Here is a 12,606-nt window from a genome sequence, read left to right as displayed (position 1 = left end):
AATCCAGACTATTACATTGACCCCCCTCCATTTGTTTTGTACACTGCTGCTACTCACTGGTTATTATCTATGCATAGTCACTTCACCCCTACCTACATGTACAAATTACCTCTAACCTGTACCCTCGCACACAGACTCAGTACCGGTACCCCTGTATATAGCCTCGTTATTGTATTGTGTTACTTTTTACTTTAGTTTATTTGGTAAATATTTTCTTAATTCTTCTTGAACTGCACTGTTGGTTAAGGGCTTGTAAGTAAGTGTAACGGATGTGAAATGGCTAGCTAGTTAGCGGGTACGCGCTAATAGCATTTCAATCGGTTACGTCACTTGCTCTGAGACCTGAAGTAGGGTTTCCCCTTGCTCTGCAAGGGCCGCGGCTTTTGTGGAGCGATGGGTAACGACGCTTCGTGGGTGTCAGTTGTTGATGTGTGCAGAGGGTCCCTGGTTCGAGCCCGGGTATGGGCGAGGGGACGGACTAAAGTTATACTGTTACATTGATGCTGTTGACCCGGATCACTGGTTGCTGCGGAAAAGGAGGAGGTTGAAAGGGGGGTGAGTGTAACGGATGTGAAATGGCTAGCTAGTTAGCGGGTACGCGCTAATAGCATTTCAATCGGTTACGTCACTTGCTCTGAGACCTGAAGTAGGGTTTCCCCTTGCTCTGCAAGGGCCGCGGCTTTTGTGGAGCGATGGGTAACGACGCTTCGTGGGTGTCAATTGTTGATGTGTGCAGAGGGTCCCTGGTTCGCGCCCGAGGTCGGGGCGAGGGGACGGTTTAAAGTTATACTGTTACATAAGCATTTCACGGTCTACACTTGTTGTATTCGGCACATGTGACAAATAAAGTTAGATTTGATTCGATTTTTTCTCAAAGTTGCCGGGATGTCACGTCTGCTGCTTATATCAGTACACTCATAACAACTTAAGCATTACAAAACTTCTATTAGATCAAATAAACCTAATTTAGTAAATATGCCATACATTATTTTGGTGACCAAATTCAACACTCTCTCATTGACCTCCATAAAAAAACTATTTGCTTGGTGTTTGAAACAATGAAAAAACGCCACCTGCTGGAGGGAGACAGATTTTCCACCGAGTTCAGCCTCTCTCTTCCTCTCTGCTGCAGTCGACTGCATGTTGCTAAAGTTGCTCTTCACCAACTTCATCCTGAGGGGGTTCAAGAAAGATGGCGGCGAGTGCAGATGGGATTTTATCTTGCTCCGAGTAACTTTTATCCCTCTCAAACTTACTTAAATGTAACAAAACTTGGTTTATTGTAAACACAACAGAGAACAACGCTCAGTAGATCGTTAACTTGATCGGAAACTTGGCAAAAAAGAAGAAGGCAGTTGCTAACTGACCACTCATACACCAGAGAGAAAACACCACCTGACTCCTCAGGAGAAGAAATGGAGGAATCTGGACATTCGGTTGATTCAGAAACTCTAGTCAATAGTCCTGCACCCAAAAAGACAGAGACAGAATTGTCTTTGCGCGAACTCCAGGTTAACATAATCGATGCTGTCACTGTAAAGATACACGAAAGAGCCAATGGTCTGGAAAAAATGATACACGAAAACACATAAAAAATCGTTGACCTCGAGACCACCCTGAATCATGCATATGAGAGTATCGGAGAGCTTAAACGTGCAAACACTGCAACCTCTGATAAATGTACTGCAGAGGAGAAGACCATCGCCGATATGCAAGAGCGCTTGTCGGAAGCAGAGTGATACCGTAGATGGTGGGGGCTACGGCTTTGTGGTGTCCCCGAGGACCAGGGTGAGGATGTGAAGCGCATAGTAAGAGACATCTGTAACCGTGTGGTTCCGGACTTCCCCGAATGATATATGGACATGGCTGTGGATGCCGCTCATCTTATTGGAACAAAGCAAGATGCCATCGGCAGCCGCTCGATCATCATTCAGTTTGCTTTCCGCACAGCGAGAGATGCAGTTTGGGAGAAAGCAACGGAAAGCGCCTTTCTGAAAGAGAGAAAATGTTGATTCGGTGAGGACCTGACTGCAGCAGACAAGGCAGCAAAGGCAAAGTAGTGACCTCTCGTCCAACAGACCCGAAATCAAGGAAAGGGTGGATACTACAGGGGAATATGAGCCTTTTTCGCTGACAAAAAATTAATTAGACTTGGGGGATTTGCTCCACCGTTAGCCTTATAAGGTAGCGCCTTCCCCACAACAAACTGAGCATTCTAGTTTTGAATTGTGGTGTTATGGTTTACAAGTTAAGACTTCTGTTAATACAATTATGAAGCGCATTTTTATAGAGACGGTAGAGTTGAGATTGCATTGGATTTTCCTTTTTGTTTTGTATATATGGACTTGAAGTTTATGTCAATCAATGCCAATGGGATACGAAACATGTTGAAGAGGAACGCTTTCAACAGGAGGACTGCAACGCAGATCTTGTATTCGTTCAAGAAACACATTCATGCAAAGAGAACTATAATTTTAGGAAAAATCAGTGGGGCAGTGACATTATCTTGGCCCACAGGACTAATCATTCAGCTAAGGTTGCAATTTATTTATATTTTTAACTTTTACCCCTTTTTCTCCCCAATTTCGTGGTATCCAATTGGTAGTTACAGTCTTGTCTCATCGCTGCAACTCCCGTACGGACTCGGGAGAGGCGAAGGTCGAGAGCCACGCGTCCTCCGAAACACGACCCAACCAAGCCACACTGCTTCTTGACACAATGCCCCCTTAACCCGGAAGCCAGCCACACCAATGTGTCGGAGGAAACACCGTACACCTGGAGACCGTGTCAGCGTACATGCGCCTGGCCCGCCACATTTTAGCAGACAATTTCAAAGGGACATTTTTGTTTACTCAAATAGACACCAATGGACATTTGCTAGTAGCGGTCATCAACCACATGGACAGATTATTTGTGTTGTGTAATGTACTGTATATAGATACTGTTCTAGTCCTCCAAATTACTTACTCTAGAGGAAATTGAGGACATTTTAAAAAGTTTTCTGAGAAAATATCCATCCAGTCAGATTATAGTTGGTGGGGATTTTATTATTTTAATATAATTTTAATCTGGTTTATTATAATGAGACTGATAGATTGCCCCATAGGCCTAACATTGGTGTGAACAAATTGGTGACTTTCTGACAAATCCTGGACTTAATTGACATATGGAAAGTTAAAAATCCTGGAAACAATACACATGGAGTAATCGAGATCGTTCACTACAATCAAGAATTGGCTTGTGGGTGATAACCTCTAGTCTTGAGCCCAACACTGTAGAGGTAAAAATACTGCCTGCAGTCCTGATGGATCATAAAGTCAAATGGCTGACTGTAAGAATGTGCAGTAATGATGATAAGAAATACTCTGATGGGTATTGGAAATCGAATAACTCATTGTTATTGCATGGTGATTGAAAATCTGTGATTAAGAATCTAATTTCTGTTTACTGGAATTTAGCTACCTCTAATGCAGAATAGGGAAAATATTGGGAACTGCTGAAATTTAAAATCCACTCAGCCTGTATTACTTATGGGAAATGGCTTACTTTAAGAAGGAGATGTGAAGTAGCCGAGCTCTCTGAGAAAATAGCTGATATCACACTTAATGAGAAAGAATCAACTACAGTAGATACATTTTATGAGGAAAAGGCAAGCGGAGCCTTCATATGATCCAGAAAACAATGGCTTGAAAAAGGCTAAAAGAACAGTAGATACTTTTTAATTTTGAAAAGAGGAGAGGGGAACTCAACATACTTCGAATAATTTAAGATTAATGGGGTAACCTCTGAGGATAGAGAGTTGTTATCAGACTTTACCACTAAGTTTTATGAGAATCTTTACTCCTTAGATACGTTTGGTTCTTCTTGATTCTATAGAGAATGTTAACTCGGTTAGTGAAGGATTCAATCGGTCTTGTTGTCAAGATTTATCCATTATGGACATCCGATATGGGGTTGCTCGATTAAAAAGAACAAATCTCAAGGTTGTGATGGATTAACCTCTGAATTTGACAAAACCTTCTCTGAAAAAATAGCAAAATTTTTACTTGAAGCCTTTAAGGAGGCTATAAAGAAGGGAGAACTACCTGCCTCTCTGAAGCAAGGGGTTATTACTCTCATACCTAAACCACACAAGGATCTCTTAATTATTGATCATTGCTGTCCAATCACACTCCTAAATGACGATTACAAAATGATAGCCTAAATCTTTGTGAAAAGGTTAAAGATATGCTTGAATGATCTGATTGATGAATGTCAATCAGGATTTATGAAAGGGCACCATATATCTAATAATCTAAGGCTAGTGTTAGATTTGGAGTATTGTGATCTATTGGATAACTTCCCTGTTACCTGATTTTTAAATTTTCAGAAAGCATTTGATACCGTAAGTTACAATTTTATCTTTGATTGTCTTAAGCATTTGAAGTTTGGTAATTTTTTTGTTGATGGTAACTCTGTATAATGGTGGCAATAGCTGTGTCAAACTCTGTCATGGAATATCCTCAACGTTTAACATTTACAAAGGAATACAACAAGGTTGTCCAATCTCACCTTTTTTATTTTTGTTAGTATCTCAAACCTTATGCTCATTAGTTTATCAAAGTAAATTTGAAGGTATTACATTCCAGGCCAGAGAGATCAAGATATCCTAACTGGTGGATGACACCTCACTTTTTTTTGAAAGATGTCACAAGCTAGATTAGCATTGGATATCGTGAAGCTGTTCTTCAAAATCTCAGGTCTAGATTTAAATCTTTCCAAATGTGAGATGTTTGTTCTGAAAGGAGCTGTCAATCCAGCAGATTGTAACATCTCTGAAAAAGATACTGTAACCTGCCTTGGTGTAAAGATTTCTTTAATTAGATATGTCAACTGGGTTAAAAGGTACTTAAAAAATCCTCATAGTTTCTGGAATATTGTACCTCATTTTGTTTTTCAGAAGCTCGGAGGGCTTCATTTTTTACTACAATGTCCCTATATTGTGGGTAAACTTCCTGTGGAATTGGCAGCTTTTCACAAGCAGGTTTTAATTGTGTTTTGCTGTATAAACACAACTTTTCACCTCATCATCCGGACAGCTGAAGAAGTTCTGTGTTTGCACAACCAAAGAATTTCTATACAAACTGTCAGAAACCATCTCAGGGAAGCTCATCTGTTTGCTCGTCGTCCTCACCAGGCTCTTGACGTGACTGGAGTTCTGCGTCGTAACCGACTTCAGTGGGCAAATGCTCACATTTGATGGCCACTGGCATGCTGGAGAAGTGTGCTCTTCACGGATTAATCACAGATTCAATTGTACCGGGCAGATGTATAACGTTGGTTTCCAATGCTTGTTCAATGAACCATAAACAATTAATGAACATGCACCTGTAGAACGGTCGCTAAGACATGTCACAGTTATGAAAACTTAGGACACTAAAGAGGCCTTTCTACTGACTCTGAAAAACACCAAAAGAAAGATGCCCAGGGTCCTTGCTCATCTGCGTGAATGTGCCTTAGACATACTGCAAGGAGGCATGAGGACTGCAGATGTGGCCAGGGCAATAAATTGCAATGTCCATACTGTGAGACGCCTAAGACAGCGCTACAGGGAGACAGGACGGACAGCTGATTGTCCTTACAGTGGCATCCGAAATTCACAATTGCGGGACAGGCACAAGATGGCAACAATAACTGCCTGAGTTACACCATGCATGAACGCACAATCCCTCCATCAGTGCTCAGACTGTGCGCAATAGGCTGAGAGGCTGCACTGAGGGTGTGTAGGCCTGTTGTAAGGCAGGTCCTCACCGGACATCACTGGCAACAACGTCACCTATGAGCACAAACCCACCATCGCTGGCGTCAGACAGGACTGGCAAAAAGTGCTCTTACACCGAGGCGTTACACCGAGGCCTGTACTCTGTCGCGGGATCGATTTGGAGGTGGAGAGTCGTTCATGGTCTGAGGACGACCATGTCTCGTCAGTCACTGGTACAGAAATGGTTGAGAAACGCTGTACTGTACTGCCAATGTTTTGTCAGCACTACTGCCTGTGTCTAAGTAGGGTGTGTATGGGAGGTGAGTTGGCGCCGCTTGCAATGATGTGGACTGGTGTGGATAAAATGCCAGTCCGCCCCTAGCTCAAATTATTGGTCTGGCTATCTCTGGCCTCTCCATGCACGCAAAACCTTCGTAGCAGGTTAGGAGAGCATTTTCACTTACCCAAACACTTTTTCTAACCTTAACCTCAGTCTCCTAACCTGCTGCGTAAAAGTAATTTCCGTATAAAAGTGGCGTGAAAAGAGTGTTTCTCAAACCGCTTGAGCAGCCAGGGATGCAGTCAAGATAATTGAGTAAATAGTTACTGAACATTGGCGTTAGAGGCACAAAATGCATCATTGTGTAAAAAAAGAAACCAATTACCAGTCTTGCATTCATATTTTGCATCACCTATGGCTTTGTAAATAAACTGCTGGTATAGTAGCCCAAAGGCCAGCAGATGACAATATCGAGTCGTTTCATTTTACCGTCCAAATGGAATGTTTTCAGGCTGCAAAAGTGTCGACTTCCTCCTTAACTTGATTTAAGGTGGGGAAAAACTGGGAAAATATGCGTACTTTCTTTATGAAACAGCATTTTCCACCACCAATCTAGGGTGGCTAATGCTACTTCCTGACATTGCGTACAGCATTCACACCAAGGGTAAATAACACTTCCAATGTGTTCGCAATGGTATATCGCATATAAAAGGCACACACAGATCGACTTTATTGCTCACTGTTTATTTAGACGTTACATTTTTCACGACAGTCTTTTTCATTACAAATAAGACAGATACATCACTCTAGTCACTTTTGAAGTCATTAGTGTATTTCCTAAATTAGGGGTTTTAATGACAGTTTGACACAGTGGGGATCCAGTTTCCCTTTTAATGATAAAATGCCATTAATATGCATTCATAAAAAATAACTGCTAAGGTAAAAATTCGGCACGTAACAGTGGTTCTCTGTCCTTACCCTCTTGTAATCTTGTCTCAGTGCAATGTCAACATGTAATGTCCTGGCTCTTTCCCCATGAGTACAGACATACTTTAGATGCTCGACTCTCCATTGGTCTGTCCTGTTCTTAGAAAATCTCCTTCCTTTCTCTCCCTCTCTCCCTCAGCAACACTTCTTCCCCCTCTTCCTCCTCTCTCTGTGTCTGTGAGAGTTGATGTCGACCGTTTCCTTCTCTCGTTCCCGCTCTCTCTCTGCACGACTCTGACTCTGCTTCTTTGTCCGAAGGACCATGTGAGTGAAAGCCATAAACATCTGAGGGAAGGAGAGATGGGGAGAAGGAAAGAGACAGGGCAATGACTGTAAAATACATACGCACCCGGATACATACCAGTACACATGGAAGTGCTATTCCTTGGAAAGGGAATTCACCACCAGGTCTAAGTTGAAATAAGTTAACCGTTTTAGAGATTCTAGAGAGCCACAATTTATTGGCAGTGTAATTATTATATATATTTTTTTTCATTAAAAAAAGCATAATAAACTGATAATTCCCTGTGAGAGCCATATCAGGTCTCAATCTCAGCTTTCCCAAAAACATCTGGGATATTTGAGGCTTAGTTTTATTTTATTATTATTACTGAGGAAGTGAATGAGGTACACCCTGAATTTAGAACATGGCTGCTAGGGTCACCTCTTCCACGTTGATGTTTTCTTTGGCGCTCGTCTCAAATACCCGGACGCCCACCGACTCCCCGAAACGCATTGCATCCTGGGAGTCCACCTGCTTCTTGGAGGGGTCGTCATTCTTGTTCCCCACTGAGGGAGGGCGAGAGAGAGAGAAGTGGGGATGAATGAAAGATGTTTTGGACAGCATAGTACACTACATGACCAAAAGTATGTGGACACCTGCTCGTCGAACATCTCATTACAAAATCATAGGCATTAATATGGAGTTGGTCCCCCCCTTTGCTGCTGTAACAGCCTCCACTCTTCTGAGAAGGCATTCCACTAGATGTTGGAAGATTGCTGCAAGGACTTGAATCCATTCAGCCACGAGAGCATTAGTGAGGTCGTGCACTGTTGGGCGATTAGGCCTGGCTCGCAGTCGGCGTTCCAATTCATCCCAAGGAAAATCGATGGGGTTGAGGTCAGGGCTCTGTACAGGCCAGTCAAGTTCTTACACACCGATCTTGACAAACCATTTCTGTATGGACCTCGCATTGTGCATGAGGGCATTGTCATGCTAAAACAGGAAAGGGCCTTCCCCAAACTGTTGCCACAAAGTTGGAAACACAGAATCGTCTAGAATGTCATTGTATGCTGTAGCGTTAAGATTTCCCTTCACTGGAACTAAGGGGCCTAGCCCAAACCATGAAAAACAGCCCCGGCTGCTCAGCCATGGAAATCTATTTCATGAAGCTCCAGACGAACAGTTCTTGTGCTGACGTTGCTTCCAGAGGCAATTTGGAACTCAATAGTGAGTGTTGCAACCAAGGACAGATAATTTTTACGCGCTTCAGAACTCGGCCGTCCCATTCTGTGAGCTTGTGTGGCCTACCACTTCGCGGCTGAGCCGTTGTTGCTCCTAGACGTTTCCACTTCACAATAACAGCACTTGGAGTTGACTTGTTGGAAAGGTGGCATCCTATGACATGACCGTGCTATGTTGAAAGTCACTAAGCCCTTCAGTAAGGCCATTCTACTGCCAATGTTCACCTATGGAGATTGCATGGTGGTATACTCGATTTTATACACCTGTCAGCAACGGGTGTGGCTGAAATAGCTGAATCCACTCATTTGAAAGGGTGTCCACATACTTGTGTATATATAGTGTATGTCTATCAGTTCACAATCAGGCATAATACTAGCACATTGGACTGGAAGTCAAAGTCATTCCTCAGTGAATTTTCTTAATTCCTAATTTTCTATCTATCCATTCATCCAATCTACTCTATCTATTTTACTCTTCATCCATCCATCACCTCAGCATACCAAACTCACCTAGGATCTTACAGACGTTGTCACAGTTCTGAGTGATCTCATTAAGCCACCTCTTCACGTTCACAAACGACTCTGGGTTGGTGACGTCGTAAACAATAATCACGCCGTGGGTATTTCTGTAATACCTGGTAGGAGAAACAGGGAGAAAGTGGAAAATAGCAACGGATTGTAAAGAGTACTGTATAAAAACAGGTTGATAGTTTTTCGGGTGATAGTTATCGTTGGCTGGCACTCTGTCCCGGGCTGGTATCAATAGCACTTAACTGAGTTAATGACTATAAAACTGAAAGAACGAAACTAACTGAAATTGAGCCTAAATCCGAACCAACTATGGTGAAAAACAGCATTTGTATTGATATATAGCTTCTATACGTGTAGATAGATCATTGATATAGATGATAGATTACGTCGAGGTGATGGTCCTAAAGCGCTCCTGGCCCGCCGTGTCCCAGATCTGCAGTTTGACTCGCTCCCCGTCGATGTCCACCGTACGGATCTTAAAATCCACGCCGATCGTAGTGATGTAGCTACCTGCAGGCCAAAGCAGCAAGGTTAGAAATACACACACACATACACACAACATGCTAAGCACACATTCACAATCTTGAAGAAAACATTTTAAAAAACAGTTCCTAACCACTCACACATTCAAATCGTTTAATAGTATATATTGACCAGATAGAGAACAGCAACTCACCAGAGAAGGAGTTATCTGCAAATCGTAGTAGTAGACTGCTTTTCCCTACATCTAGAACAGAGGTCAGACAGGGATGAGAGGTTAGGTGATTAGGCCTTTCTTCATTCACTTCTGAGTAGACAGTATCAGGCTACTTACTGTCCCATTACTAGTAGCCTACATATGGCAAGTCACATCACTACAGCATGGGTAAATGTTTTAAAATCTATCATATTGTCTGAAGAGTTAGAGACAAATAAGTCTCCTTTGTAAGTCATCAGAGCTGTAAGTTTGGTGAGTAAGCGAGGCATGTTCATCATAATCACCCAATGATAAACAGATTGACTGATATTTGCTGTGTTACTAAGGAGATTAAGCAGTAATATTAGCCTAATTCTTTAAATCACAACTCACACAATATGAGCTGCCTGCTAAACATCAGTGTAACAGCACAGCACACTTGAATTACACTACTATTTTAAACGCAGACAGAGTAAGCACTAAGGGACCACAGGAACTTTGTATGAAAATGGAAGTTAAGATGCACTGACTGGAGTCTCCAATGATGAGCAGTTTGAAGAGATGGTTGTAGTCCTTTCCCGGCCCCGCCATTTCTGCAGACAGTGCTCTGTTGGTTTCAGTAAATGCAGTTCCACAGGAACAGATTCCAGTCTTCCCAAATCCCAGGATGAAACAGTCTCCCCCCCAACGCTACCAGTTCAGAATGGAAGAAGATTTTGTACAGAAAACATCCACAAAACACTTACATTGCAATTTTATTTCCAGTTGATTTCCCAGATCAAGTCCAGAATTCTTATTCAATATTACAAACTATTCCTGTTACCTCGCAAGTGCAATAATTACCAGTTAAATCAAGTGTATTTCCAGTTTAGTAGATGGCATTCCGTTGTCGTGCTTAGGCCTCGGTTGGTTCTGGTTCCACCTCAGTTCCAGTTCCTCCCACTAACTCCAGTAGGGGATTCCCAGTTATTTGCAGCACCACATTCCGACTCATCACAGGTTTACCTAAGTTCTCTTTCCATCTGTCCAGTAAAGTGTTTTTCCCCCTTAAAAGTTGGGCTGCAGTGACAGACGGTGAAGGACTTCTGTCACGTTAAACTCTACACAAGAGCAAAGAGACTATCCTCATCAAATTGCGTTCTGGCAGTCAGTCACTACATCCATGAGCGTCTGAAAGTGCTCAGTTGTTGGTCTGTGTCCAAGGTAGACGGATTGTTGTTGCTTGATTAGCTAATACTTAGATATTCCAGTGGGTGGCATATGGATGTAAGGATTCACGTCACTGCTCTTCTCAGTTAGCACTTTTGCTTATCCCACAGTCTCACTGTCATCTCTGCGTCAAGTTAACACGCACCTCTTACAAGAAACAAAAGAACAGGCAGAGGGGCCTGAAAGGTTGTACAAGCAGAGATCAAAAGCAAAAATCTGAGAGGATGAAGTTCTTCCTCTTTCAATCTACAGTCCATGCAACGTTTTCATCCATTGAACTGCTTCGGTCTCAATCCCTTGGTTTCACTTCCTCTCTGAGCTATGGGCGGAGAAATGGTGGGCGCACAGTACTTCACAGTATTTGGTTTGTTTCAGGCTTTCCTCAGCTCCCTTCTTTGGACCATACCCTGAAAAAGAACGTCTGTATGGAACATTTATCAATGACAATATACAGGGACAGAGTGAGGAGACAACCTGTCATTGTCAAAACTTCCCTGACTGTATGCCAACCCTGTCCCTGTATGCACCCTCCCTTCCCCGTTCACTAGAACAGCTGTGTCTCTAAATTTAACGTTTCCAACCGTTTGCCCTCTCTCCACACACTCATTAAATATAGGCCTATATGAACCACAAATATAGGCCTATATTAACCACATGAAACATCAGCCTGCCTGTATGGTTGAAGGTGAGTTGGATTAGGAAGAAGTTAAAACAAATGTTGGGGGAAATGTTAAATGGTTAAATAGTAGAGAGGATATAGGCATCATAGAAACATACTTTTTCTTTGATCTTCACTAAGTGACCAAACTATTTTCAGGGACAACTCAAGAATCCCTCAAGTCTGTCCGCGTCGCCGATTTAGGGCGAAAGAATAGAAAAGACTGAGGACAGTTTTGTGTTCCATAATAAAAACAGGAAAGAGTACATGGGGCGACCAAGTTAGTTCTTGAAATTGAATCCTGACACATTGGTACAAAGTTAAAATATTTGCTAGGGCTTCTTCTTCTTCATCGTGATTATCAATTAAAACATTACTGAAAATCCTGGGAAAGTGTCCCTCCCTAGTCCCTACAATCGTCAGCTGTCTGAGAAAAACAAGCTGGCTAGGTCGCAACAATAACACTCTTCGTAAATTAGGTACAATCGCAAACTACTCAAAAACAGTTGATGACACAAACCACAACGTTTGATTTAGTTTAAACCCTAGAAATGTGGGTTTAACACACTTACCTACCATGTAACCAGAGGACATTATCAGCAGCTAGGATCAGCAGGGACTGTCTGAGCTGAGGCTAGATTCGTTTGTATCCGGGATCTTTGGGGATTGCCATTAGTAAACCGCTCGCCCACAGACGAAGTTAAAAGTTACTTTCTCATGGAAATTTGATAAACGCAAAACACAACTCGGCTAGATAACGGTATAGGAATAATTCCTCTAGAGTAGCTAAGTTTCTATGCGTATTTCAAACGCGTCGTGCTACAAAATGATCAAATGCGATCACCAAAACGATGACTTGTGCAATTGGTCAGTCCGAAGAAGAAATACGAGAATCTGTTGACCGTTCCAGACGTCTTGGTTCCGGGGGGTTGACTCAGGAAAGTTCGGAGCCTTAGACTGGTCCACGGCCCGACGTCTTCAAGCCACACCTGAGTGTTGTTGAGTCACTTTCATCCAAATCATGTGCTTCTCCCTCCTCTCTGTTCATCCCATCTCCCTTC

At 42.5% G+C, this 12,606-nt stretch overlaps 1 protein-coding gene across 4 annotated transcripts; it reads right to left on the bottom strand.

The window, feature by feature from the left end:
* Window positions 1–6,745: 6,745 nt before the first annotated feature.
* Window positions 6,746–12,559, bottom strand: LOC139546345 (ras-related protein Rab-35-like). 4 transcript variants are annotated; one of them, XM_071354755.1, is made up of 8 exons: window positions 12,122–12,559; window positions 10,522–11,308; window positions 10,209–10,368; window positions 9,679–9,729; window positions 9,389–9,512; window positions 8,982–9,106; window positions 7,672–7,796; window positions 6,746–7,292 (listed from the first exon to the last, which is right to left on the bottom strand). In XM_071354755.1, exons 3-8 carry the CDS (start codon window positions 10,267–10,269, stop codon window positions 7,143–7,145), a joined length of 636 nt encoding a protein of 211 aa, XP_071210856.1. In that variant the 5' UTR covers window positions 10,270–10,368; window positions 10,522–11,308; window positions 12,122–12,559; the 3' UTR covers window positions 6,746–7,142. The 4 variants fall into 4 exon arrangements, with proteins under 4 accessions (XP_071210856.1, XP_071210932.1, XP_071211019.1 ...); XM_071354831.1 differs by having other exon boundaries at window positions 12,118–12,554; XM_071354918.1 differs by having other exon boundaries at window positions 10,522–11,294; window positions 12,118–12,554.
* Between the last annotated feature and the right edge of the window lie 47 nt (window positions 12,560–12,606).

The sequence above is a fragment of the Salvelinus alpinus genome, chromosome 1, assembly GCF_045679555.1.
Source record: "Salvelinus alpinus chromosome 1, SLU_Salpinus.1, whole genome shotgun sequence".
In the NCBI taxonomy this organism is placed as follows: Eukaryota; Metazoa; Chordata; class Actinopteri; order Salmoniformes; family Salmonidae; genus Salvelinus; species Salvelinus alpinus.
This window is presented reverse-complemented; position numbering and strand designations above follow the sequence as displayed.